The sequence below is a fragment of the Rhopilema esculentum genome, chromosome 4 (genome assembly GCF_057945365.1).
Source record: "Rhopilema esculentum isolate cy_ngs chromosome 4, ASM5794536v1, whole genome shotgun sequence".
NCBI classification, from domain to species: Eukaryota; Metazoa; Cnidaria; class Scyphozoa; order Rhizostomeae; family Rhizostomatidae; genus Rhopilema; species Rhopilema esculentum.
Genome location: NC_142818.1, coordinates 12,318,899 through 12,345,009, shown reverse-complemented (window position 1 = coordinate 12,345,009; position 26,111 = coordinate 12,318,899). Strand labels below are relative to the sequence as shown.

At 36.3% G+C, this 26,111-nt stretch overlaps 3 protein-coding genes and 1 long non-coding RNA gene across 4 annotated transcripts; all 4 read right to left on the bottom strand.

Moving 5' to 3' along the window:
- Nucleotides 1–2,195: 2,195 nt before the first annotated feature.
- On the bottom strand, nt 2,196–8,231 carry LOC135691161 (tubulin beta-4B chain). The gene is made up of 5 exons (XM_065208942.2): nt 8,081–8,231; nt 7,861–7,969; nt 6,946–7,056; nt 3,120–3,577; nt 2,196–2,903 (listed from the first exon to the last, which is right to left on the bottom strand). Exons 1-5 carry the CDS (start codon nt 8,135–8,137, stop codon nt 2,304–2,306), a joined length of 1,335 nt encoding a protein of 444 aa, XP_065065014.2. The 5' UTR covers nt 8,138–8,231; the 3' UTR covers nt 2,196–2,303.
- A 1,357-nt stretch (nt 8,232–9,588) lies between these two features.
- LOC135691159 (tubulin beta-4B chain) lies at nt 9,589–12,102 on the bottom strand. Its single transcript, XM_065208938.2, has 5 exons — nt 11,942–12,102; nt 11,727–11,835; nt 11,392–11,502; nt 10,482–10,939; nt 9,589–10,263 (listed from the first exon to the last, which is right to left on the bottom strand). The coding sequence occupies exons 1-5, from the start codon at nt 11,996–11,998 to the stop codon at nt 9,664–9,666; spliced, it is 1,335 nt and encodes a 444-aa protein (XP_065065010.1). The 5' UTR covers nt 11,999–12,102; the 3' UTR covers nt 9,589–9,663.
- A 1,675-nt stretch (nt 12,103–13,777) lies between these two features.
- On the bottom strand, nt 13,778–22,972 carry LOC135691163 (large ribosomal subunit protein mL52). The gene is made up of 5 exons (XM_065208945.2): nt 22,883–22,972; nt 19,457–19,547; nt 18,543–18,610; nt 17,534–17,598; nt 13,778–14,688 (listed from the first exon to the last, which is right to left on the bottom strand). Exons 1-5 carry the CDS (start codon nt 22,932–22,934, stop codon nt 14,599–14,601), a joined length of 366 nt encoding a protein of 121 aa, XP_065065017.2. The 5' UTR covers nt 22,935–22,972; the 3' UTR covers nt 13,778–14,598.
- Nucleotides 19,607–22,866, bottom strand: LOC148960441 (uncharacterized). The gene is made up of 2 exons (XR_016145305.1): nt 22,731–22,866; nt 19,607–22,507 (listed from the first exon to the last, which is right to left on the bottom strand). It is a non-coding gene; the product is annotated as an uncharacterized LOC148960441 (long non-coding RNA).
- Nucleotides 22,973–26,111: the final 3,139 nt, after the last annotated feature.

The following is a 26,111-nucleotide window of genomic DNA, read 5'->3' as shown; positions in this document are numbered from 1 at the left end:
GCGAAGCTACAGGTTCTAGTCTTCATCCTTCACTCCAAATGACTGAAAACACTTTTGTTTATTGAAAGATATTTCGTTGATGCATATGTAGAGGCTGTAGTTTTTAAGTGGCATAGGCATTGGATAGTTAATAGACAGTATTGGAATATTGCATCGGATGCTGGTATTATCAATATTGCTTCGCTTTCACATAGCTTAGCTTGAAATCATTCTCTGTTTAAATATCGCCCAGTTTAAATAGCACCAAGTCTAATTCTGTCGGCTAGTTGATATCAAGCGCTACAACCAGCACATTATTTTAGGGTACAATTTGCACGCTACACGCTGTTTTACGTGTATTACACGCTACACGCTATTTATAAGCAGAACTAAAAGCATGGCGGTCCCAAGGCCAATGATGATGCAGAAATGCCACACCCAAGCCCTGCCCCGTTTTCATTTTTACCTGAAAAGTTTTTCACATCTTGTGGATAAAGACCAGACGATAGAAGCAATGTTCTGGGGGTATTCCAGGGCTTTCTCCATGATGAAGAAATTCATTTGCCAATTTAATCTCCAATGGATTACCTGCTTCTTTCTACACAACTTACTCTAGGTCCATCTACACGCAGTATTTCTGTCGTCTTCAAAATCTATAAACGGAAAATATGAATTGAAAATGTCACATCATTTAGTAGCAATATTCTAAGTTATTTCGAGTGTTCAAAGATGGCTGGGGCTTTCAGGCAGCTGTTTATAAGATCTATCAAAAAATTGGTTTAATAGACTGAATTGAATTAAGTGACACGAGGAAACCTCTCTTTTTTCATTGGCTTTTGCAATTATTCGATGCTATTTTTAAAAAATTGAGCAATGATTTTAGCATGCACAGAATCATCCAATCATGGTGAAGAAATAATCACAAGGTAAGGATACAAACGGAAATACATTTGTATATTTTCAACTGTCCTCACTTGAACTTAAATGGAAAGAAGTCATCAATATAAACAATAAAACTTTCCAGTAGTCCTCTATTTTTTATCACTTTACTTAGCAAAACCTGTTATATTGGCAGATTAGTAAGTGCAGACACTTTCGATGACTATGTTTAAGTGTGCAAAAGATACGGAGGCAATAAGACACGAAGTTGTCGAACTGCTGCGTCTTGGTGAGTTCACGGAGACTTAAAGTAACTACTGTGCGAGGGGAAGCTGTGATGTGCGGCTGATACGAGGACTGGGTAAATCCAAAATGACAGTGTTCCAGTGGAAGGCATGGTTATGTAAAGACAATGGTACCTACAGATTTCTTTCTGCAGTAAACATTTGCTGATTTGTGTTTAGTGTGGGGCTGTTGTTCAAAACAAGATGAATAGTTTGGATTTCAAAGACTTTTAATTCCCGTGGTGCATTTCTTAGAATTCATCTGCTAAGTTATCAGTATAACAATATGATGAGTCAAAATGGTATCTAAGCTCTAAGCTTCAATTGCGAAAATTCTAGCGATCACAGTTGCAAGGGAACTGCTAACAAATACATCGTTCTCCAACCTTGCAATGATATTGTGCGATAATGAGCAGGATGTGATAACAAAGACTAAAATGCGATGCAGGTTGAAAAAAGCAACGACAAAGTAGAAAACAAAGCCCATATGGTCTGTCTTTAAAATCACAAGCAAAACATCTTAAGGAACTGCTTCACAAGAGACCTGTTACACAGACGCGTAGCCAGAGTGGTTCAACTGGGGGAGGGGGGTTGAGACGAGTTTAGCGATGGGTAACTGGGGGTTATCGATCGCTAAACTTTGGAACCCCAGAAAGCACACTCTTTGGAACCCCAGAAAACGCCATGTTTCCAAGAGAACTTTTGCAATGGGGGGCATTTGACTCCTCTTGCCTTCCCTCATTGCGCTACTGCCGGTACAGGGACAGAAAAAATTCATATTGTAAAATTATCACACTTCATACTAGCTTCATAAGTGGCTGAATGGCAAAAGAAAGAATATTATTCAGTCCACTCAGCATTAAACCTGTGCTCCAGCATCCAGGCATAGTCAATATTGACTATGCTCCAGGTAAGCATGCATTTGGTTGCAAGTTGAAATGACGATGTAATTGAGGGAAAATAAGATCTCAAAAAATCGGTTTGTTCATTACACTTTTCAGTTCAATCATTGCTGTCATAGGTTGGAGAGCAAACAAAAAATAAACGACACAGTAACTCCGGTTTCCTCTCTTATAAACCAAGTATCTTTCGATACTTCTAACACTAAAACATTTAATTTTTACGCTTAAAACAGTTTCATCAAGACACGTCCATGTTTCTTTAAGCCTCTTCTTCATCTTCCTCTTCGAATTCTCCCTCCTCTTCAGCAGTTGCATCTTGATATTGCTGATACTCAGACACCAAGTCATTCATGTTGGATTCTGCTTCTGTGAATTCCATTTCATCCATACCTTCTCCAGTGTACCAATGCAAGAAAGCCTTTCTTCTGAACATAGCAGTGAATTGTTCGCTGATTCTCTTGAATAGTTCTTGGATTGCTGTGCTGTTGCCAATGAATGTGGCTGACATCTTCAGTCCACGTGGAGGAATGTCACAAACTGCAGTCTTCACGTTGTTTGGGATCCATTCAACAAAGTATGAGCTGTTCTTGTTTTGGACATTCAACATTTGCTCATCAACTTCCTTCATTGACATTCTGCCTCTGAACATGGCAGCAACAGTCAGGTATCGTCCATGACGTGGGTCACAGGCTGCCATCATGTTCTTGGCATCAAACATTTGTTGAGTCAGTTCAGGCACAGTCAAGGCTCTGTATTGCTGTGAGCCTCTGCTTGTGAGTGGAGCGAAGCCAGGCATGAAGAAGTGCAATCGTGGGAATGGCACCATGTTTACTGCCAGTTTCCTCAGATCAGCATTCAGCTAAAAATTGACAAATAAGATAAGTAATGGTTTATGTGCATGACTTGAAAAGGGAAAAATTCAAGCTGAAAATATTTCAAACAAATCAAGGAGAATGATTGAAGTTTCAAAGCAAGTTTGTTGTGTCTCCAAGAGCAATATTGTCATCATCAACATTGAAGTTGAAATGTTACTATTACAGTAATCAGTTTTAAGTACATAAAAGCAATTATGTACCTGTCCTGGGAACCTGAGACAGGTGGTGACACCACTCATGGTAGCTGAGACAAGATGGTTCAGATCTCCATATGTTGGTGTGGTCAGTTTAAGTGTTCTGAAGCAGATGTCATACAAAGCTTCGTTGTCGATGCAGAATGTTTCATCAGTGTTTTCTACAAGTTGATGTACGGAAAGGGTCGCATTGTATGGTTCAACAACAGTGTCTGATACTTTTGGGGACGGTACAACACTGAAAGTGTTCATAATTCTGTCTGGGTATTCTTCACGGATCTTTGAGATGAGCAGAGTGCCCATACCAGATCCAGTACCGCCACCAAGTGAATGAGTAAGCTGGAAACCTTGAAGTGAGTCACAGCTTTCTGATTCCTTGCGAACAACATCTAGAACTGAATCAACAAGCTCTGCACCTTCTGTGTAGTGTCCCTTTGCCCAATTGTTACCAGCACCACTTTGGCCTAAAAGGAGAGCAAATTGTTTAAAAGCCTGTCAATTACACTACCAAAACACAACCAAAAGCAGTCATTAAAAAAAATGAAGATACATTGTGAAAGTGGGTGGGTTACCTCACAAGCATACTGAAATAAAGAAGGGATGAGAAAAGAATGCTTATATCAATGTGTAGAGAATATGCAACGGCACAAAAACTGCAGGCAAAATCATAAAAAGCTTTTGTTGTCAATGAAGACAGTTTCAATTTTCGTTATCATTGAGAATTTTTCTTGCAATTTTCACGTCCATCTGCATCTTGTCTAAGCATACTTCACTGTTCTGTTAGACCCACTTATGAGAAAAACAAAATCAATTTGTGTGTGGGGAGAGTTTTGCTCAAAAGAAATATAAAAGGCAAAAATTCAGACACTTTTGTTAAAAAGCTTAGACTACTTTCGATTATTTTTGAAAAGAAGACTGCGATCCCATATAATTTGCATCATGTCAAATATTGAATCCCATTCCGTGTTTTCCATGTTTCAAATGAAACAGTCACAATATTTTTGATAAAACAGGCAAATTACCTTTATATTAGTGGATTTATTTAACTAACTTCATAAAGAAAAAATATTTTAAAAAATGCAGTTTTTAAGCCAGGGAGGGCATTGAAATGTTCTGTGTCTGACTTGGCATACCTTTAACAAACTATATTACATATATACTCAGCTTTTTTAGAGCCAGTTACATAGTCTGCTACCAAAACAATGCATCTTTAGCAGTGTTACCATTCAACAGGGTTAATGGAGAAAATTGGATCAGTATATAATTGGCCAGGGGCGGATCCAGAGCAAATTTGAAGGAGGGGCAGTTGGTAGTTGGGACGCTGAAAATTTTCAAAAATTGATGACGCTGTATGCCACAATTTCAGATCCATTTTCGAAATAAACAACATAACTCTGAGGTAATCTTTGAAGCAAATTAACCTATCGGTCTCAGAAACTTTTTCAACTGATTCTCATTCTTCAAAAGGGGCGCACAATTTCCAAAAAGGGGCACCAGACTTGCTTCAACTCATCGAGGGAGGGGCAACTGCCCCTAGTTGCCCGCTAAATCCACCACTGTAATTGGCTGCCTTAGTTATAGATGTAGTCTTGTGTGGGAGATCCTGAGTCAAATTGTACAAAATTATGCCTTGGATTAGAATCCCTCTACCTTCAAAAATGACATATATGCCTTACTCTGTTTAAATAGTTGATTGTCATTTCAACCAACAAACTTTGCCTTTCCAGTCTTTCACTACTCTCTCCACGGAAATAATGGAAAGTTCAAAGCTAGTTTTCACTGGAACTGTTTGTCTGCATGGAAACGAGTAATAGCTGCATTAGATTATTACTGTCAAGTGCACTCTTTGAGAAAAAGTTCTCATAAAATTATTTGCTATCCTGCCCACTCTGTTATGGGGTTCATGACTCCGATATTACCTAGGCAAATGAACAGCTTGCCTAATTTTGCACAAATAGCCATAATTTCACCATAAAGCCAAGAAAGAGTCTTACAAATTATGTTGGTAATGATATAAAGCACTATTTGCTTCACCTGTGCTTTTAAGTGCAAAGACTTACTAGGATGTTATCGCTAGCATCAGTGCACTAAAGCGACTGACAACTCGCAAAGATACCTTGGATGTAGCTTCAGTATTGCCTTAACATTGTTATGATGAAAATTTCTAATGAATTAATCAAGCATATCCTCAAACTCACATTGAATTTTTCCATTCATCTGCTTGGTTTGCAAATTGAGATTTTTCTAACTAAACCACACTCTGGTCATCATGTTGTGAAAAACTAATTTTGTTGATTTTCTTTGATTTTCTATTTTCTTTCTGTTTTTGTTGTCTTCATTTGTGTAATGGCAGTGGGGTTGAAAAAGGCTTTTCGTTCCCTGTGTGGTTACTTTAGTAGAGTTTATGTTTGTACCTTTGCACAAACACTTGATAAATTGGGATATTAATGGTCATCTTAAGCAAATTGTTCTTCCTAAGAGATCAGGTGTGCCTCACAATATGCTTTGTAGAAGTATAGTTCATTATAAAGGTTGTTGTTATGAACTTGTATTTCTTTGAACTAAAATAAAGGGAAAAAATGAAGTTATTGATATTCATATTTCAGAAATTTTGCTTTGATTTTCTTGGTCCCAGAACTTGATGCCAAATTTAGCCATATATACCCTCAGAACTGAAATGAGTTTTACACCGTCTGTTAATATCACTTCAGTTTTGGTTTTGGAATTGCCAGTTTGTGTACGAAAGCGATAGCTATGACAACAGAAAGGAAATTATACTGAAGAAAAGACTGATGTAGGACAATAGGACTGAAGAAAATTAATCTCTGTACGTTCTGAAACGAAAAAAGGAAACACTAAAAATATCAGTTTTGTTTTTGAAAGAGTTTGTAAACAGGTTAATTGAATAGTCAAACCAATGAAAAAGATTCTGGTTTGCAAACCACCACAAAGTAGGTTGAAATAAACAGGGGGTCCTTGCCAAGTTCAAAATTTAATATAAGGGGGTTTAATCAATTGTGTAGATGATCAACCTTTAAAAATCAAGTCATTGTTTAAGATTATTGCACCATAGGGGCAGCAGGGGCAGTGACCCCCTTTGTCCTTGTGAAATTGAGAATTTTTCTTTGTTTTACTGTTGTTTTGCCCTTTGCCCCCATCGCCCTCTTCAAGTGCAGGTTTCCCTGACAAGGACAATGGAAAGTATCATCTATCACTTTTGTAGAATAAACAGGGGGTTAAAGCAAGAAGCAGGGGGTGTGAAAAAAGTAAAAAAAATGAACAGGGGGTGTCTACTCCTGAACACCCAGAAAGAGGGTTTGGTAAAATTGGAAGCATGTTTCATATTTCATAGACATGATGTCTGTCTTTCAATTGGAAGAAAGGTTCACCACCAAGACAAATTTATTGAATATGATAGTATATTGAAAAGCTATGAACCATACTGTTCTCTTCAATAGACTTTACCCATAACTACAGTTGTTCTATAACTTCTTTATTCTCAAAGCCACAAACAAAAAGCATATCTTCAGCTATGATCAAAATGTTTTGCTAGTTGCTAGGATTCCAACTAAAATTATGAGAAGTAATGGGAAACAATTACTTGCTATGGGAGTTCCCAGATCCTGTAAATTATTTTAAAGATGGCTCATTTGCTTTGTTTTTAAAAGCATAATGTGACATCCAAAGAATCCCTATTCAACACTTTTGACAAAGATAAGTACCCCTGGCTATTTAACCTGTCATACATCAAATACTTGTTTACATGTTGATTAGGCAACCAGGACAACATGTTTGTAATGGTGATATCAAGCATATCAAATAAATTTCTTACCAAAAACAAAATTATCAGGCCTGAAAATCTGCCCAAATGGTCCCGAGCGAACTGAATCCATTGTCCCTGGCTCCAGGTCGACCATAACTGCTCTTGGGACATATTTCCCCCCTAAAATGAATGCGAGGAAAAAAATTGTTAAACTATACATTGACAAGTTCATTTACATAAAAGTATGGTTAAATTTTCTACAAGATCAAACACAGGAGTTTTCTTGTAATCTAAATCTACTTCTTTATATTAAGAAAATGAATGAACGTGATGGCTATGGGCTTTGACGTTGTGACTTCCTCGGTCAACGGCATTATGTTGAGGTGCATCCCGCAGAGTTGGAACAGGTGCATCAGGCACAATATTAACTTAATTATTGATTAACTTTGAGAAGTTGTAGATATGCCGTTGATGAGTTTAGAAAATATAATTTAACATAGAGGACAACAAAGTCGTAAAATATTGTAACTTTTAAAGCTAGGTACTTCAAGACCAATTCGGCAAAACATTTTCTATTAGGTTATGTAAAACATTTATGCAAATATTGAAGTATCATGGCTGATTTGTGAAAAATTAATAAATACGATGCAGCGATGTAATAAATTAATAAGTGTTAATCTTACAAGCTTATTTTGTTTGATTTACGGAATCAGCTGTAGGGTAGATCCGTCAAAACCGGGCCGGCCACTTGAGAACAGGCCGATGTCTGAATGAAGGCATTTGGCAGAAAAGTCCCTTTACATCTACTTCTGGAAAAAGTTCTCTACGTTTAATAAAAGGCTACAAATGCTTGTCAAAAGCTCAAGTTATCACCTAACAGCAAAATCAGCTGGAAAACAAAGGTCCCCGTTTATAAAATGAAAGAGGGCATCGACGGGAAGACAAATATGTCGATTGACAAATAGCGTCCTAAATAATATTTACCCGTGGCTTCATTATAGTAAACATTTATTCTTTCTAATTGAAGATCTGAATCTCCATGATAGGTTCCAGTTGGGTCAATACCATGTTCATCTGAGATGACCTCCCAAAACTAAAATTGAGATATATGCCGTGTAAATTTCACGAAAGCGTATTCTCGTTAGTATTTCGAGGAAAGTCAAAGCCAAAAATAACTTAAATTAAACGTTGAAACATGGGTTACCTTGGCACCAATTTGATTACCGCATTGGCCAGCTTGAATATGTACAATTTCACGCATTTTGATGGCGGAGTTAAATAAGTTAGTTAAATAATTTCGACTGCTTGCGAATAACCGGCGTGGACACTTTTTCCCAGCTGCTTGAAAGTTGATTTGGCGCGGTTTATAAATCTAGGTACAATATTATAAGTCGGGGGTACACCTACAGGGAAAAACTATTGAAATCAAATAGAAGTAAGTTCATCTGAAAACACAACAGGGCTAATCACATCCCCCGTCAATCACCGAAGCGAGGAGCCCATGGAATCGAGTAGCCAATCAGCGAAAATCACCAAATTTGTAGCTATGGCAATTTCGTCTGATTGACGGACAATGACTCAGGGCGTGACCAGGATTCGCGTCGCCATTTTCCATTTGCTTGGAAATTTTAATAAACTTTTCTAACAATTCTACCAGCTTTAACCTGAAATGTCCCAATTCAGCACTCTGTGGTGCATTTTATGCCAAAATTTCATATTTACCTCTCAAATGAGAACCTGCTATAGCGGGGACTGGGCCTTACTTGCCAACAAAAACCGTCAAACGTGGCAACGGGTGTAAATATGCATAGCAAATACACAAATTTCCTTTCACTGGCCTATCTCCAGTATGATAAAATTTTAAGTAAATGAATCGTAAAAAAGTAACTCAATGGCAAAGACTTGGCGTTCAGAATTTTCTAAGTACTCAAGTTATCATCCAAAATTTATTTTATATGCCTACAGAACTTTGGGCTATTTTAATCAAATAAACTAAATTGTTAAGATCGTCGTCTTTAAGACCTTTTCAATAATTTACTGAAACAGTAATTAGGAATTATATCAAAAATCTATCCCATCAAAACCATGATTCAGTATCTCTCGACATCTTGGTAAGAAAATCTTCTGTTAAGGCAATGTATTGTAAAACTGTTGAAAAATGTTGAATGCAGTTATCTGAATTTTTGATCTTTTTTGGCATTGAAATGAAGCTTTTCAAATCAGAGCCAATATTTCAAAACTCTTTATGCTAAAAAGTCAAATTGATGGCTCAAATTCAACAATCCAGATTCTTAAACAAGTTTTGCATTATCCATATCTTTTCAAAGGTTCCAAATAAACTTACGATCAGCTGGAAAAATTGAAATGCAACCTTTGAACAGTTAAGTAAGCCATCACATAAATACTTGAATTGTTTCTGCAATCTTTACAGTGACTTTGCAAGAGTCCCTTAGATATGGTAACACACCCCAATCATATCTCGATTCTTTGGATTTCACAAATGCAATTTAACGGCAAATAAGTTTAGAAAATCAGGAAGGCATGAAATTTCAAGCCAAATCAAAATACTAGAACCCTGCCTGTTAGAGAAAAACTAGAGAGCTCTCAGAAGCATAAACTTCAGTGTTTTTTTAAAAATCAGTTGTTTGTGCAACAGCACAGCTGCATTTAGCAATAACTTAAGTGTACCAGAGGACAAGAAGAAACAAAGTATTGTTTAGGTTAGATTGCAAGAATCTATGTTTATTATTTTTTACATATTACACAATGTGTTATCGACATGTCCATTTAAGCCTCTTCTTCATCTTCCTCTTCGAATTCTCCCTCCTCTTCAGCAGTTGCATCTTGATATTGCTGATACTCAGACACCAAGTCATTCATGTTGGATTCTGCTTCTGTGAATTCCATTTCATCCATACCTTCTCCAGTGTACCAATGCAAGAAAGCCTTTCTTCTGAACATAGCAGTGAATTGTTCGCTGATTCTCTTGAATAGTTCTTGGATTGCTGTGCTGTTGCCAATGAATGTGGCTGACATCTTCAGACCACGTGGAGGAATGTCACAAACTGCAGTCTTCACGTTGTTTGGGATCCATTCAACAAAGTATGAGCTGTTCTTGTTTTGGACATTCAACATTTGCTCATCAACTTCCTTCATTGACATTCTGCCTCTGAACATGGCAGCAACAGTCAGGTATCGTCCATGACGTGGGTCACAGGCTGCCATCATGTTCTTGGCATCAAACATTTGTTGAGTCAGTTCAGGCACAGTCAGGGCTCTGTATTGTTGTGAGCCTCTGCTTGTGAGTGGAGCGAAGCCAGGCATGAAGAAGTGCAATCGTGGGAATGGCACCATGTTTACTGCCAGTTTCCTCAGATCAGCATTCAGCTAAAAATTGACAAATTGGATGAGAAATTTTTTATTTGTATTGACTTGAAATAGGGTAAAAGTCAAGATGAAAATATTTCAAACAAATCAAGGAGAATGATTGAAGTTTCAAAGCAAGTTTGTTGTGTCTCCAATAGCAATATTGTCATCATCAACATTGAAGTTGAAATGTTGCTATTACAGTAATCAGTTTTAAGTACATTAAAGCAATTAGGTACCTGTCCTGGGAACCTGAGACAGGTGGTGACACCACTCATGGTAGCTGAGACAAGATGGTTCAGATCTCCATATGTTGGTGTGGTCAGTTTAAGTGTTCTGAAGCAGATGTCATACAAAGCCTCGTTGTCGATGCAGAATGTTTCATCAGTGTTTTCTACAAGTTGATGTACGGAAAGGGTCGCATTGTATGGTTCAACAACAGTGTCTGATACTTTTGGGGACGGTACAACACTGAAAGTGTTCATAATTCTGTCTGGGTATTCTTCACGGATCTTTGAGATGAGCAGAGTGCCCATACCAGATCCAGTACCGCCACCAAGTGAATGTGTCAGTTGGAATCCTTGAAGACAGTCGCAACTTTCTGCTTCCTTTCGTACCACATCTAATACTGAATCTACTAGTTCTGCCCCTTCTGTGTAATGTCCCTTTGCCCAGTTGTTACCTGCACCACTTTGTCCTGTAATAAAAAAGACGCATGTCAAAATAAAAAGCCTATAGTCGCATTTGACAGCTAAGACTTAATTGAGTCCAAAATACCACAAGTATTGACATTTTATCTTCGAACCTTCAGAATTGACTTGCGTAAAAACTGTAAGAACAAATTTGTGTTGTAAAGGGAGCGAGAAGGCATGGAGGAGACAGGGCGGGATCAAGGGCCTATTTCGAATATGGCGCCAAGTGTCATATTCCAAACCCGTAAAATTATCTACGCGCGCGATGGATATGCGTTATTCGAAAGTGTTTTTACCAAATCTTAGAAAACTTGCCAAACAAATTTTCGGCTCGAATATTGCTGAAACTTTACATCGGTGATGGCTATAAAATACTAAGTTGGTGGCGGAGTTCTCCGTGTCATGGAAACATCTAAGTAATGCGTCATCTAATATATTCAGAGATAACTTTACGTACCAAATACGAAATTGTCTGGTCTGAAGATTTGTCCAAATGGTCCCGAACGAACAGAGTCCATTGTTCCTGGCTCCAAATCGACAAGCACTGCCCTTGGTACATACTTGCCACCTGGAAAGGGAAAAAAAAATTCTCTTAGGCCTTTATAAAATAATGTTGGAAAACAGGTGTTGCTTAAAGTGTATTTCAACTTTGCCTAAAACAAAGGTTTGGCTCACGGAGAGTCTTTTACTAAAAAAAACTAAAACTTGTTCAATACTTCAGAAAAACGCGTGCTCGAGGGAAGCAGATGGCGGGAAGTCTTTTCAAGTGTGGCAGTGTTTAAAATCACTTACCAGTTGCTTCGTTGTAGTATACGTTTATTCTTTCCAACTGAAGATCGGAATCTCCATGATATGTTCCGGTGGGATCAATGCCGTGTTCGTCGGAGATAACTTCCCAAAACTGAAAAATGGATGTGAAATCAGCATTAGCGAAAAAATCATGATAAGGGCGACATACCTATCGATCGAAGGCGACATAATAAATATCCAAAATAACGTAAATTTACCTTGGCACCAATTTGGTTTCCACATTGTCCAGCTTGTAAATGTACGATTTCACGCATTTTGACGAATTAATTTTCGATGTATTTTAACTAAGCTTTTTCACACCCTTTGCCTGCAACTAGCGCTCTCAACTGAGTGAGTCGGAATTGCGTCCGTTGGCATGCAACAGTCGGATCGTTGGAAACGAATTGTATTCGAATAGATACGGGGGATAGTTAATGACGAGTTACCCCATTTTGGATCGATTATTCACCAATGACATACATTTTCTTATCACTAGCTACCCCCCAGATTTTCAGAAATTTCGAATGGAACGTTACTACTAGAAACTTGAATTTGACCAATAGTGGAAGGAGATGTTATTTCCGCGATCACCGATTGGCTGAGTGACGTCAACAAAATCGCTCGCCAAACAGGAGACAGCAGGTTCAAGTTCAAAGAGGCATAGATTCCCGCGTTTGTTGTGCTACCACTTGTTGCCACCAGCAGCAGTTTTGTTTACAGCTCCTGGATACTTGCTAAACATTCGTAAAAATTTCAAGAGACAGGATTGAATTATCTTGAATCGAATGATGATTTGTTGCGTTGACTTTGGGTCCAACACAGATAATTGTCATTAAAGGACTAATGTTTGAATTTTTTTATCGACTCCGGAGAGTGGCGACAGTTGAGCTTGCTGGGATAAAAAATTTATGTTCAATAGTGGCTGATAAATCATTGATATGCATCGACATAATACACATTATTTTAATTAATCATTCAATAATTTTAAACCTCTTCAAATGAAAACATGTAAAATGTTACCTAAACGTTTGTCAGAAGCTAAGAACAAGTTAGGAACAGGCCGAGGCCGAGGTACTGTAGAATGTAATTCTGAACGAAGTTTGGAAACCCAATTAAAATACCTTCTCAAAAACGAAGACTTTTTTGCAATCAAGGGGTACTTTGTAGGTGTATATCGGTGCAGACCTTTTTAAAGGGGGGTTTTACAAACGTGAGTTCCGATGGTCGGTTACCTCGTCATTTCGGCTTTTGGCACCCAGGGCAAAAGTTTTTGACAAGACTCATACAAAGTTTCCTACATTTATCCAAAGCTCCGCCCACGCCAATAATTACATCATATGATGAAATGAGTTTTAATTTTAGATATAATTTGATATGACGAAATATGATGAAATTAATTTTAATTTTAGATATAATGTAATATGATGTAATCTGAAATCCAAACGTTCAGCCCCCTTGAGCACCCTGGCTCTACTATGTATAAAGGAGAATACATGATCACGTTACAAGAATGCAAGCAGTCTTATCTAACAGACAAAACAATTTAAGAAGTTTAAGTCAAAAGTCAATAGCTGTTACAATTGTATTGAATTCATTACTGTTTTAATGAATTCATACTGAGAAGATGGTAAAATGGAGAATTTCCAACGAGACTAAAACATTAGTTGCTCTCACTCTCAAGTATGTACCACAAGTTGTTGAAAATAAACATCATTGATGCTTGCAACTGAGATTTCGATACCAATGCTTGCAAAACTTAAGATTATCGATCTAAAATTGACATTCACGATATTCCACTCCTGAACCCCATGTCTCCTCCTTCCTAAGCAGCAACCCTCCAAAGCAGCTACCTTTCTAAGCAGCCACATAGACTTTCACTTCATATAATTACTTTCAAAAAATCCATATCAACATTGGCATTTTATCAATGCTAGTTTTGGAGAGTCAATGGAAAATTCTTCGTTTCAATAATGACTTAGGTTGTTGTTTAATACAAGTATGTATATAAGACCAGGCAAGACAATATCAGAAATTTGAGCACAAACTTGGACATATAATAAAGAAAAGTTGCAATAAAAATGCATCTAAGTAATTTATGTACAATTACTCAAAAACGAAAGCTACATTAAGATAATAAGCTTGGCGTAAGCAAACATAATTTTTCAGATAAACTTGAAAACAGTGGCGTAACGGAGTTCCTTTTTATAGATCAGGGCCTCAGACCTAGGCCCATTGATTCGATTCTTCGACCTGCAAACCATATAAAATTTTCCTGTTCATTCATGGATTATAACGTCTCTCGATAAGGACAAGATGAGAAGGGAGTTTTGTATGAAAATGAGTAGTACCAAACCATTCAGCCTTGTGGTATTTCGTACCTAACAACATACTAAATCATTTATCTCTGATTTGTAATCATATCATTGCCAAAGAAATATCTTGATGTCCTCTTTGCCTTTCATTTCCATATGCCATAAAAAATCGAGCCTTTTTTGGCTTAAATTCCAACATATGTCAATTGAATTTTTTATTTTTTCATAACTTGACACCTATATCTTGCATCTAGAATTAAATGACTTATAAAGTCTCAAGTCTAGTGAAAAATAAAGGGAAATTCTATTCTCTTTTGGCCATTGAAGGCAAAGAAGCAAATCCTCCATAATGTTCGTTAAAATTTACAGGTAATTTTACTGCAAATCAACATAGCCAATGGCAATCTATTCAAATAGGACAGAGAGAGTATTTAATGTAAATAAACATTGATCGCCATAGCAACTGAGTTGCTGAAGTCCACATAACATAAAGTGAAATTTGCCACGCAGAGGTCTATTACGGGTCTTCATGTTTTGGATAATAGGGTCCTTCCTGGTCGAGGCTATAAAGAATTCTCTGTTTGGACATGTTTTTTATCCTGAGATTTCTTCTTGGCTTCATTTATTTGTTTTAAAATGGTCACCACTCTATTCTGCAAGAAAAAAAATTGCAGATGTTAGTAAATATTTAATTGAAATAAATCCACCATGGCTTAAACCTCCAACAAAAGTAGTTTTTGCATAAAACATGAAAACAAGATTACACGGTTATAGACAAACCTTGACGACATGAGACATTTAAGATGGATAAGACATTTTCAGCTCGAAATTTGTAAAAAAAAACATGAGCAAAAAAATTTTGGTCGGTTTTGAAAACTTTTCATGAATTGCAAAGAATGATGTCAACTAACAGTCGAAAATAAAAAAGCTTGAAAAGTGGATTCTTATAAAGAAATAAACAATTTATGGGAAAAATTTGGAGGAATATTTTTGACAAAAAACGACTATAGTAGTTTTGAATTTAAGGGACAGCAAAAAACGTACAATTTGCTTTCGAAAAGCTAAAAAACATGCCTGTCTCATTAAGTTGTGAAGTGGGGAGGGGTTGGTGGATACAAAGGTTACTTCCAAATGGATACAAAGGTTCCTGTTTATTTCCCTATTTCACAAAGAATTCCAACTTTGACATACTTGAAACCGACCAGATAATTTGTTTTGATACAACGTGCACGATATGGGCATCCATAAAGGCCATTGCATTAATTTTGTACTTACAACAAATAAGCATATATATAGCATTTTGACTGATAGAAAAGAAATGTAGGCCGCGTTGTCGGAGATATTTTAAATCACTCGAAAAATCAATCCTTCAAAACAGCACCACGCAGTGCAAAATCTAAGGCTAAACAAGATTTCCTGATAATTTCAAATCAAACCAAATGAAATAAGTAAGCAAAAGTGTCCCTGTTGATCATCTGAAAGATACGAAAGCTTAGTATAAAGGTATCATAGGTTCATTCTGTGCTGAGATATATAATAAAAAGTAGAATGACTAGCTGTATGAGGCGATTTCACGGTAGGTACGTTTCATTGTGATTTTAGAGTCTAGCACCGTGTGCACTATAAACAGTGGCAGGGTTGTTTTTGCAAAAACACTGCTTTTGATTTTCCATAGTCATAGAAATAACGACGAGAAGACACATTGAGAATTTCATATTTGTCCCGGAGGCAAAATATAATGATTGTTAGGCGAAAATACATTTGGATTATATTTAATAAACACTGGCTTAAGAAAACCTATAACCTTGAGCCACAAGCCAGTTATGAAGCGAAACGGAATCTCCCATTTATTGAAACCTTTCCAGTGTCAATTTAAAAGTGGTTACGCAATTGAAATCAGCCATGGGAAAATCAGCTGATTTGCACCGAGGTTCAAAACAACAACGTAATCGTCAGAAGCCCAGACTGACAACAACAAAGGAGATTATCGAATGACGAACAGGTTTTCAGGGTTTAAGGGTGGGGTCACATAAAACCAGACAGACAGCTTTTCTGGAAAGGCTTTTGCTTTGGATTTAATTTAGTTGCTAAAAAGAATGGTTGATAAGAATAAAGTTTATCAGCAGTTTCACCAGGGCTGTCGCAACAACAGTTCTTGAAGGGGCTCATGCCTCAAATTGTATAAATTTCCTTTTCAGCCAATAAAATCATTTTGGGTTTTTATGAAATTTATATCTTAGTTGCAAAAGAAAAGGATTGATTTTGGGGCAGGGAATTAGCGAAAGAATTATCATTTGTCCGTGTCGTACTTCTGGCTGAGGGGCAATTCACTCTTGCAAATAGCGCACGAGATTTTCCCTGAAACAAAAGGATTTCTCGGTATTTTCAGATAAAACAATAGGATTTCTCGGTATTTTCAGATAAAACAATAGGATTTTCTTGGAGTGATTTGCCCCTCACTTCTGGCATCTCAATATCGTAAATGTATGGATCATTGGCTTCAGAATTTCTTGAAACTCTGAAAATTCTGAAACGGGGGTTTGATGTTCAACTAGCAATACCCAAGGCGCTTTCAGCTTTCATTACATGTCTATGTCATCAATTTCTGACAAATGCATAAATATTAAATGAGAGAGCAAATAAAATAAGTTAAACAATAGGAAGAAATGAAATGAGGAATACGACACATGGGCAAGCTAGTAATACGAGTGCTGGCAGGTTCTTGGCGAGACAACGGAAATATTTGAAAATGTTTACCACTACAAAACAGGTTATTATATACTTGCAAAAGACTTGAATTATCGTGAAATGTTTTGCACGAGATGTTTGACTCTGTGCATAATTTCACTGAATTATCGCGGTGTAAAACAGGGCTGACCTGTATCTAGACTAGGACCATGAATTAGTTTTGGCTAAATCGAATCTATCTATGAATTATTGATGATGCAACTTTTACCAATGCTTCTGCATACCATCCCATGAATAGTTTTCAATGTAATGCCATTAACAACAGCAGCGATAAATTGCTAATGCTTTGCATAATTTAACGGTAGAAACCGCAAGTCGGCTCTGAGGTTGTTAATTACTCCATTACGTTAACTAAACAAGCCACATCAAACTTCTTCTTCGACAGAAAAATTGCATACTAAGCCACAAAACTTATTTGTCACCTGCCATGGTTTAAATGCAATAACTTTAATATTAGGTCTAGGCTTAAAAAATATTTCCCGGAATATTTTGTCTTGGGCGAGCCAATAAAATTCGAAAATGAATCGACTTCTTCTAACGAAGAAAACAATTCCCCAGTGCTGAAAAAGTCGTACTAGATTAGGTAAAGTTAAGACCGAATTATCTTAAATCTAAAATTATGCTTGAGCACTGCACTGAAAACACAGTTTCACGTGGAGATGACATTCTTTATATGATCTGTGTCAGAATATGTTCAAAATGCTGCATAAATTATAATTGATTATGCTGCATAATAGGAAGATAACTTACAGCTGTTTCTATTCGTTTCTTCTGTCTATCCAATTGTCTTTTTGAAAGAGGTGGAACAGATCCATCTTCAATAAAAGAAACATAGGAAATTACGCAAACAAATTAGACTTGAAAATTAGATACGTCCTAAGTACGAGAAATCTAGGTAATAATGACATCTGCATTTGTCACACAAGATCCAAATCTGCAAATAGCAGGCAGGGTATTCTCTTGTAGAGCATTGTAATGCAGGGCAAAATATCAATATATTTAATTTAAACCCTCCCGTTCTGCGAGTTCTTTCCTACTCATATGCTATAGTCTATCTTTCTTTCCTTGTACAAGAATTCCAAATACATTTAAACTCCTGTGGTTTAAGGATAGCGACATGGTTAGTTCAGGAAGTTTAAGTATGATTATCAATTAATAGCGAGCGGTTAGAATTACAAATGGAAGCAACTTTTGGTATTTGAAAATTTGTTCTTAAAACCTTAGTCATCCTTTGTCAATGGGTCCTTTGAGAGGATCAGCTGAATGCCTCAAAATGAAATTTCTACTGCCAAATGAGATACAAGAATAACATTCCCTATTCAAAGAGAACACGTTATTCATTTATAAGTCATCCTCTATATGAATACTCTGAGTTTAATCGCTGATTTAATCTCATTAAAACAATAAACTTAGCTAAATAGCAATAATTTTTCAGACTTTTAAACAATCAAATTTGTTTCTTTTTATATCAATTATTTAACCATGGGGAAAAGAATCCTCCAGCAGAGTGCTGGTTTTAAAAGGGCTTTCCCATAAAATGGTGCATTCAAAGGACGTTCCGATCAGAAACAATAACTCTTAAAATAGTTGCTTTAAAAGAGGTATTTTCTGCAAATTAAAAGTTAAGAAAAATAATTATCCTTTAATGCCGAATTGAACAGAGCATACACAAGCAGATTTCATTTTCCAGTGAGTGAAACAAAAAACATATCCCAAGTGGTATCAGAAGAAATCTGAAAAATTACAATAGATTACATACCTAAATATGTCCAGTCTGGGGTATCAGTCAAGGGACCATATGCCAGGGAATCCTCTGCCTTTCCCTGCCTAAAAATACCACATGAATGATATTATGAATATGCAATAGATCCAGTGAAAATATGTACCCTTCAGTAATTATTTCTATGATTGTCAAATATATTTTTAAGATTCAAATTTGTGTAGACAGAAGGAGTTTGTGTTCTCTCTAGGACTCCATTGGTAATTTTTCTTTAGGCTCGCGGCACTGATTGGTCAACTATACCAGTCTTGTGCTTGCATTTTTCTGATTGGCCTATTTTGATCCACAACTGGGTATACATTTTTCATTGTTTTCTTTCAGAACCTTATTCTGACGTTTTCTGCTGTGAGGAGTGTCAGACGAAAAAGCTTTTAGTATGTTGTATTTTTAGTATGTTTGCTTTTTTCCAAGCCATTTTCAAATTCTGTACCACAAAAAAATTGTTCATATGTTTAAGGTTCAAATTAAATAGAATATATTAAAACAAGATCTTAGAAAAATTGTTTTAATAATGGCTGATTTCGTAAAATGAAACTTCTCAAAAGGAAAAGACTGCAAGTCAAGAAAGGGAAAACGGATCTTCAGAATTTTAATGGATAAGTTATGGTACAGAAACTCATCACCTATATATAGAAGGAATAAGTATATACACCCTGAAAGGGGAGGCATTTGTCGCTAATCAAAAATGAAAATGATGAAACATATTCCCCTCTAACAAGTCCATACACAGCTTATGTATACACATTAATCTGCTAAAATATAAACTAACTTTGATGATGATTTGTTGTCAGTTTTTATAACAATTTTGGGAAACACATGAAATTTGCAGAGCCGAAATAGCAACTTTAGTATTAAAACAACCAATCAAGTTAATGGCAAAAATAAAAGCCCACCTCCTTCGGAATGCTCCTCCAGCTAAAATTTGTGAAGTAAGTGAAAACTGTCTGGTAGCATTAATGATGACATTCATTTTGGGAGTTCTTCCTGAAAAAAAGAAAATTTTAAACATACCTTTCCATTTTCTAGCTCATAATTTTTTAAAATTTCCAGTTTACAAATGATTCAGGGTAGCACTTTTAGTTAGCAACACCAATTCAGTTGACTAAAAACAATTATACATTATAAAAAATAGGAAATACAGTATCATTCACTGTGTATTAGAGAGCCTATTATCTAGAATATTTTCCATTTAGGTTAAGGGTGCGTCTAATATGCATGAAGACCAACACAACAAACAGCAATATTCCCAAGCCAGAGCTGTAAATGCAAATTATCAAATTGCAAAAAGAAATTCATCAAGTGAGTTGTCAACTGCCTTTCCACAAGATTAATAAGGAAAAAAGGACCAGAAGTAAAAACTGGCAGGATAGCATCAATTAATGATTTTCGGAACTGATGTTTGGCTTTTGACTGAATGCTCCTTTCAACTTAGTGTCTCGTCTTTCAGCTAAGTTGCCATTAGCATGTTAAGTGTAATAACAAATTTCCTGTCAAAACGTAATTGTTCCCTGAAAGCAATATAATTCTGACATATTTTATAATTCTGACAATAGCTCGAGTATTTCTGACGAGGAACTGTAAACTGTTATGTATTGATTGAATTCAGTTTTGCTCTTGCATGTATTCGAGTGGCTTTTACCTTTCTTGCTCCTTTTACCAATTTTATCAGGTTGGCACTTCAAATTTTCTTACAAGTGCGATCACACGCCCAAATTTGTTTGCATGTGCGATTTGCCACGAACGTGTGATTTTGCTCAAAAAAGGACTGGTGCAGGGACAGGGCAGTAGCAAAATCAACAATTTATCACATCATCTTTTTATCACATAATCGGCAAATCTGCTCCTTTTTGTTGCATAATCTGCCACTTTTGCTAAATTAACAGTCGAAAATGTACTATCTTGTTCAACACACTTAATGTTCCTCTTAAAATTCAGGGAAAAAATGTCTGTTATAGTCTTTTTGTGATTGGATTTGTTCACTGAAATGACATTAAATCTTGAAAAGAAGTAAACTTTTGCACAAAACTCTTTTCCATTATCAGCATTATAAAAAGTGCATGTTTGCCAATGTATATTTTGTCACTGATAATAATGATTCTCCTAAGAAGTAGTGATAAATATACACTGGGAGCGCATTAGGTTAAAATTTAGTAAAAAACGCAGTAACTGTATGTAGGAAGCTGTGCAGCAGGATATTGGATTAGTTTGACCAGGCCTTAAGTAGACCAAAATAATGGTGACAATTTTTAGAAAAGTTAGTCATATTGAGGAAATTATGATTATGATGAAGGGACCTAAAAATAGTTTCGTAATGATGAGAATTTGTTCTATACGGGATTCCTTACACAAAGGGATTTGTACAGAGGTAGGCAGATTTCCAGGGGCCAAACATATTTTGTCATACCAGAAAATTAGTTATACTTGTGTCCCAGTTTCATAATATCGGGATTCAACTGTAGATTAGTCCTATGACTATTTCAAAATCTTATATTTAATTCACAATCCTGATAAGGTGTTAAGCCATTTTGAAATGTCTGGGCAGTTATAGCCTTTTCAAAAGAAGTTTAGAACAACATTTTCAGATCATCTGGCAATAACATCTATATGGCCTTCATATTGTACATAATATTTATAAACAGAGTATATATAATATTGGGTTGTATTTAATCTTTCTTTGAGTGCATTAATGATCATCGTAATAACTCATTTTCATTTGATGTCACCTTTTAGCAAGATCATATGCTCTTTATAGATATTACTGGCTTCAAGCACTGTTGAATATTATTATCATTTTAGAGCAATCGCTCATGCAAGAGAAGTCACACAAGCGTAGGCAACTTGTGTGTATTTCTTGTGTTAGTGTTAGATTCTTATAAAATAATGTTTATGTTTTAGCAATATCCTTTTATGTAAAACTTCTGATTCATATTAAAAACAAGAAAAAACAAAAAAATGCAAGGCCTCTTCAAACCTTTCAATCAAATTCTGTGCACAATTTTGCGGGAAATGTTTATTATCCACAAATTTCAAAATTATTGTTCTGGTGTTCCAAGGGCAGAAAAAATACTTTACAGTCTGGCACATGACTCATAAACAAACATTGTTGGCAAAATATTCAGTTGATAGATTATGTTATGCATGGCAGTACACAACATTTCGGCATTAGCATTAAGATTAAGAACTTTTAGTGCAGCTGCATAATTTACTGGCCAATATTCAGCATAAGGTTCATAAATCGATTTGACCTTGGCTAAGAGTTTTTAATGAGCTCAAAATATAGGTAATAGGGTAATTCATGTATAACTGGATCTGACCTGAGGTGCTATTAATAAGATTTTTGCTTTTCTTTTCAGTACAAAATACATGAATAGCCAGCATATGCTGATAAAAACATAACCTTATTATGTAGGGCCCCAGACTGGAAATTTTGAAGATTTTGACGAATGAGATTTGAATTTGAAGACCCTCAGGGTTGCAGATCATCTAGATCATCATCACTTTTTTGCTTGTGTACACATGAGGCTGGTTTTGGTACACACATATGCCAAATAACAGCAAACATGTGAAGGATATTTTGATCATTGTTAAGGCTGTTGCGAGTAAAAAACACATGGTACAGGATGATCTAATTTGTTACCATGCACAAATTTTTGAAAGTTTGAGCAGCTTTTGGTTTACGGAAGCTATTCTCATCTGGTTAGGCCCCCTTGTTTTTTTAGGAATTATAAAAAATGTTTATCTTTGCTATATTGTTTTTATGACCAATAATGATGCTACTAATGTTTTTCTCTAAAATGTATACCCAGAAGTTACATACTGTATTTTTATGGTAATAAGTCACAGCCGCACACAATTTTTATCTGTGCTATTTGCAATTGCGCAATTTTCAAGGACATGAAACAGATCCCCCGTGCATCTTTCAAAGATTCCAATCTGGTGTAGGCCTATGCCAGACTGGAAACTTTGCTTCTTGCGCGGGCAAGTTTATTTTGAAAATTTGAGACTGCGCGCCTGAAATCATGCACTCTTAGTTATTTTTATTGTTAATAATGTTAAATCCTATTGTCAAGGGATCTAGGGGATTTTGCGCGGCCAATATGCAAAAGCGCGCAGAGGTGTGCGCGGGCAATATATTGCGGGCGCGCAGCAAAGTTTCCAGTCTGGGGCCTATGTGACGTGAAGTTTTCCCTCTCGTTTTCCTACTTTGTTTGGTTATCCGATCACTATAACATTTAGAATAATCAAATATGAGAACTCAATGAGATTTTTATTGTGCATCCTTTTAAACATACTTTCAAGAAAATTTGTGACAACCTTACCGCTTATTGCGCATGCTAAACACCTTTGTAGTGGCATGGCTCCAGCCGCCATCTTAAGTTCTAGAGGCACTGACACCTCGTTTGGAAACTGAGGTTGTCAGAGAAGTTGGCGGGAATCAGTGAAATCAGCTGTCCCCAAGGAAGAGACGAAGAAAGCCGTCATGAAATGAATAAATAATTCTCGCGCATGTAAAAGGTAATTATAAACGTGATGTATGTTAATGAATGAAACTTTGGATCTTGTTGTTAAAAATAACAATCTACTAACTCAGGCTCAAATAGTTAAATTTGTTGATAATCCTGAAAACCAGGAACCGCGGAGCGTTGAGAAAATTGGGGGGTCTAAAAAAAGTAGGGGGGCTAAAAGGGTATAAAAAGAGGCTTTTCTGGTAGTTTGATACTTAATATTTGGCATTTTTTGCAAAAAGTGGGCCTAAAGCCCCCCCAAGCCCCCCTGCTCCGCGGTGCCTGAAAACGTGTAGTTGCTATCTTGAAAAAATGTTAAAGGCATGCTAAAGTCTACTTATTTTGTTGGTTTGGTTAGCATCTACTTACTTGCAAGAGAATTAAACTTTTCTTGGCTGAGCTATTTGATAGCCCTTTACTATTTACTTTGTGAATTTTTAACAACTGCTCAAAGTCACTCAACAATAGCTAGCAGAGCTGGTAGATCATTCCCAGACCATTCAGCCAAATCAACTTCAAAATTTGGCCAAAATGATATCAAAACAATAGAACATAAAAAAGAATAAAGATAGAACAATAGACAGATGGTTATAGAACACTAGTATGGTCTGGCTAATAACAATTTCTTCGAAAGCACCCCTCCTTCATGAAAGATTATTACTTATCAGTGTGGAATCCATCTTATGCCAGAGATATCCAGCGTAGACCAACAATTTCCATTTCCATTGTATTTCTATTGTTTATTGGCGTATGTCGGGCATGAGCTTAACATGGATCCCACCCTGGATTGCTTGCCAAAAACCAAAGTGAGAGAATGCCTGAGAAGGTCGTAAATTTCGAATGGCAAGGTGTTTTGATGCAGACTATCCTAACTATTGCTACATGGGCATAAAGATAACATTTTAAAGTTAAAAAAATTTACATGTTAAGAATAATACAAATAGGCCAAAACTTAGCCAGATTTTTGGTTTTGGCTAGACAAGTTCAGTTTTGACCAAGTTCAGTTTTGACCATGCTTGAATTTATGATAAAATTATGCAAAGAAAGCAATGTGTAAATCTATATTCATAACAAAATGCATTAAAAATGCAGAAACCGTGAGCCAAATGTTAGAAACAAGCACAGTTTTGTTCTAGATACATACAGGTGTGCGCCATATTTTTATTTGGAATTTGCTATGAACAAGACTTGAATTGATGATTAGGGTTATAGATGAAGAACCCTATTGAATCATCCAATTGATCTTTGAATCATCCAATGCAAAGCAAAGTCTCAGAAAGGAACTCCTCCACAGCTTTCTTGACTCCACTCTAGGGTTTAATGCTTCCTAAGGGATCAATTTAAGAACCCCTGTTCTTTTATTCATAGAAAGTGGTACTTTGATATCAGTAACTCTTTAACATCAATTATCCCATTTCTGTTTTAAATAACATTAAGCTCCTCATGTATTTGGCTTGGGTGCCCTTTTTACGTACACAAAGGACTTGTCATTTCTCCTGAAGTAGGCAACAGCACATGTGTATGTTGATGACAGTCATTGCTAAATCAAAGAAGGGTGATTTTGTAGTGACTCAGCAGAAATAAGGCTTAATCTTCTTAAACTTGCACAAAATGTTTCTCTATCAGGGTTTCTGCCTAAAGCCAGCACTTACAAATTTTCTTTAAAAAAATTCTCAGGCAGAATTTTTCCCTAAGAGGGCGGTGCTGGTCATTCTCATGCGTTTCTTTTCGAATGCCATCTCCAAATGCATTATACTGCCCTTTGTGGTATTCTTTGACAATGAAAAAACTCTTGTCTTGATTAAACATCAAGAACTTTTCTAAACAATCAAACAGTATGCATACCAAGGGAGGGGGGCCATCAAAATCCTGAAGGAGACATGAAGATGGAGTTGTATTGCAAAGATAAAAACTGTGAATATGTTAGAAAGAAGATTCCCAGGACAGCCTGTCTATCCGATTTTGTGAATCTTGCAATGAGTAACAATGTAAAAGGTGATAGGAAGGAATAAAGCAAAACAGCAATGCCAATCCAATATGTTGTGAAAGTTTCAATAAGTTGTCAAGTTTCAAAATGGACCAAATATCAAACTAATATCAAACAGATAACAGGGAATTTCGTGTAAAAAGATTTGCATCAAGAAAATGGTTTGCATCAATAAAGCAAAACAACAATGAGAACCCAATATGTTGTGAATCAAATTTCAAAATGGACCAAATAGCAAACTAATATTTTGCTCCAGCATACAGGGCTTCATCAGTGTAAATTTCAAATAAAGAACAGGGAATTTCGAGTAAAAAGATTTCAATCAAGAAAGTGGTGTGCCAGGAAGACCTGCCTATAATGTTCATCGTTGCTATTGAAGAAATATCCAGGGGAATTCATGTCAATGACTGCCACGGCGCATCACTTTCTCAGTTTTATCATTAACAGTAGCTTTCTATGGCCTTGCAGATTTGGTAGCCGGTGTGGATCAATAATGTAAAACTTACGAATAGAGACAAATTCATAGAAAATTAATCTTTTGGTGATACAAAACTTGTAAATAGCTTGAAAAGAACAAACATTTGAGTAAACTAAAGCTTTTTGTCTGACACTCTCCAGAGTTCAAAACGCTAGAACATACATCGAAAACTCTGCCCTAGGAAATGTATATACCTAGTGTTAGATAATTAGATGTATATACATGTTCCGTCTAGTATTAGAAACAAAGCTCATCGCCAAAGAGAACAGCCACCTCGGTCTTGCAGATCTAAAAGTACAACTAAAACATGCGATTCAGCTATCGGGCAGCATTTTAAAATCATCATTTTAAAAAGGCACCATTCCCCGATGAATTTCTGTGATAATCTAAATTCTCATTTGGCTAAAAGTATGTAGTGCTTTTTCCGTGTTTCTAGCAACTCTTGTTTTGTTTGACTTAGATAGGAAGACCCGCGTTGAAAAGAACCGGAATATCCTACCGAAGACAGAGAATGAGAGCCGAAGGAGACAGGACATCAATCTTTGCTTGGAATGGAAACTTCTGAGGATTTTGCCAAA

Excerpts from the sequence above, each read along its gene's own strand:
- LOC135691163 (XM_065208945.2), bottom strand. The coding sequence starts at position 22,934 with ATGGCGGCTGGAGCCATGCCACTACAAAGGTGTTTAGCATGCGCAATA. Across the intron at positions 17,599-18,542 it reads CCCAGACTGGACATATTTAG|ATGGATCTGTTCCACCTCTT; the intron begins GTATGTAATCTA and ends CTTTTATTGAAG. Across the intron at positions 14,689-17,533 it reads AGAAACGAATAGAAACAGCT|AATAGAGTGGTGACCATTTT; the intron begins GTAAGTTATCTT and ends TTTTTCTTGCAG.
- LOC135691161 (XM_065208942.2), bottom strand. The coding sequence starts at position 8,137 with ATGCGTGAAATTGTACATATTCAAGCTGGCCAATGCGGTAATCAAATT. Across the intron at positions 7,970-8,080 it reads GTAATCAAATTGGTGCCAAG|TTTTGGGAGGTCATCTCAGA; the intron begins GTAACCCATGTT and ends TCTCAATTTTAG. Across the intron at positions 7,057-7,860 it reads TTACTATAATGAAGCCACGG|GGGGGAAATATGTCCCAAGA; the intron begins GTAAATATTATT and ends CATTCATTTTAG.
- LOC135691159 (XM_065208938.2), bottom strand. The coding sequence starts at position 11,998 with ATGCGTGAAATCGTACATTTACAAGCTGGACAATGTGGAAACCAAATT. Across the intron at positions 11,836-11,941 it reads GAAACCAAATTGGTGCCAAG|TTTTGGGAAGTTATCTCCGA; the intron begins GTAAATTTACGT and ends TCCATTTTTCAG. Across the intron at positions 10,264-10,481 it reads GTCTCAGGTTCCCAGGACAG|CTGAATGCTGATCTGAGGAA; the intron begins GTACCTAATTGC and ends GTCAATTTTTAG.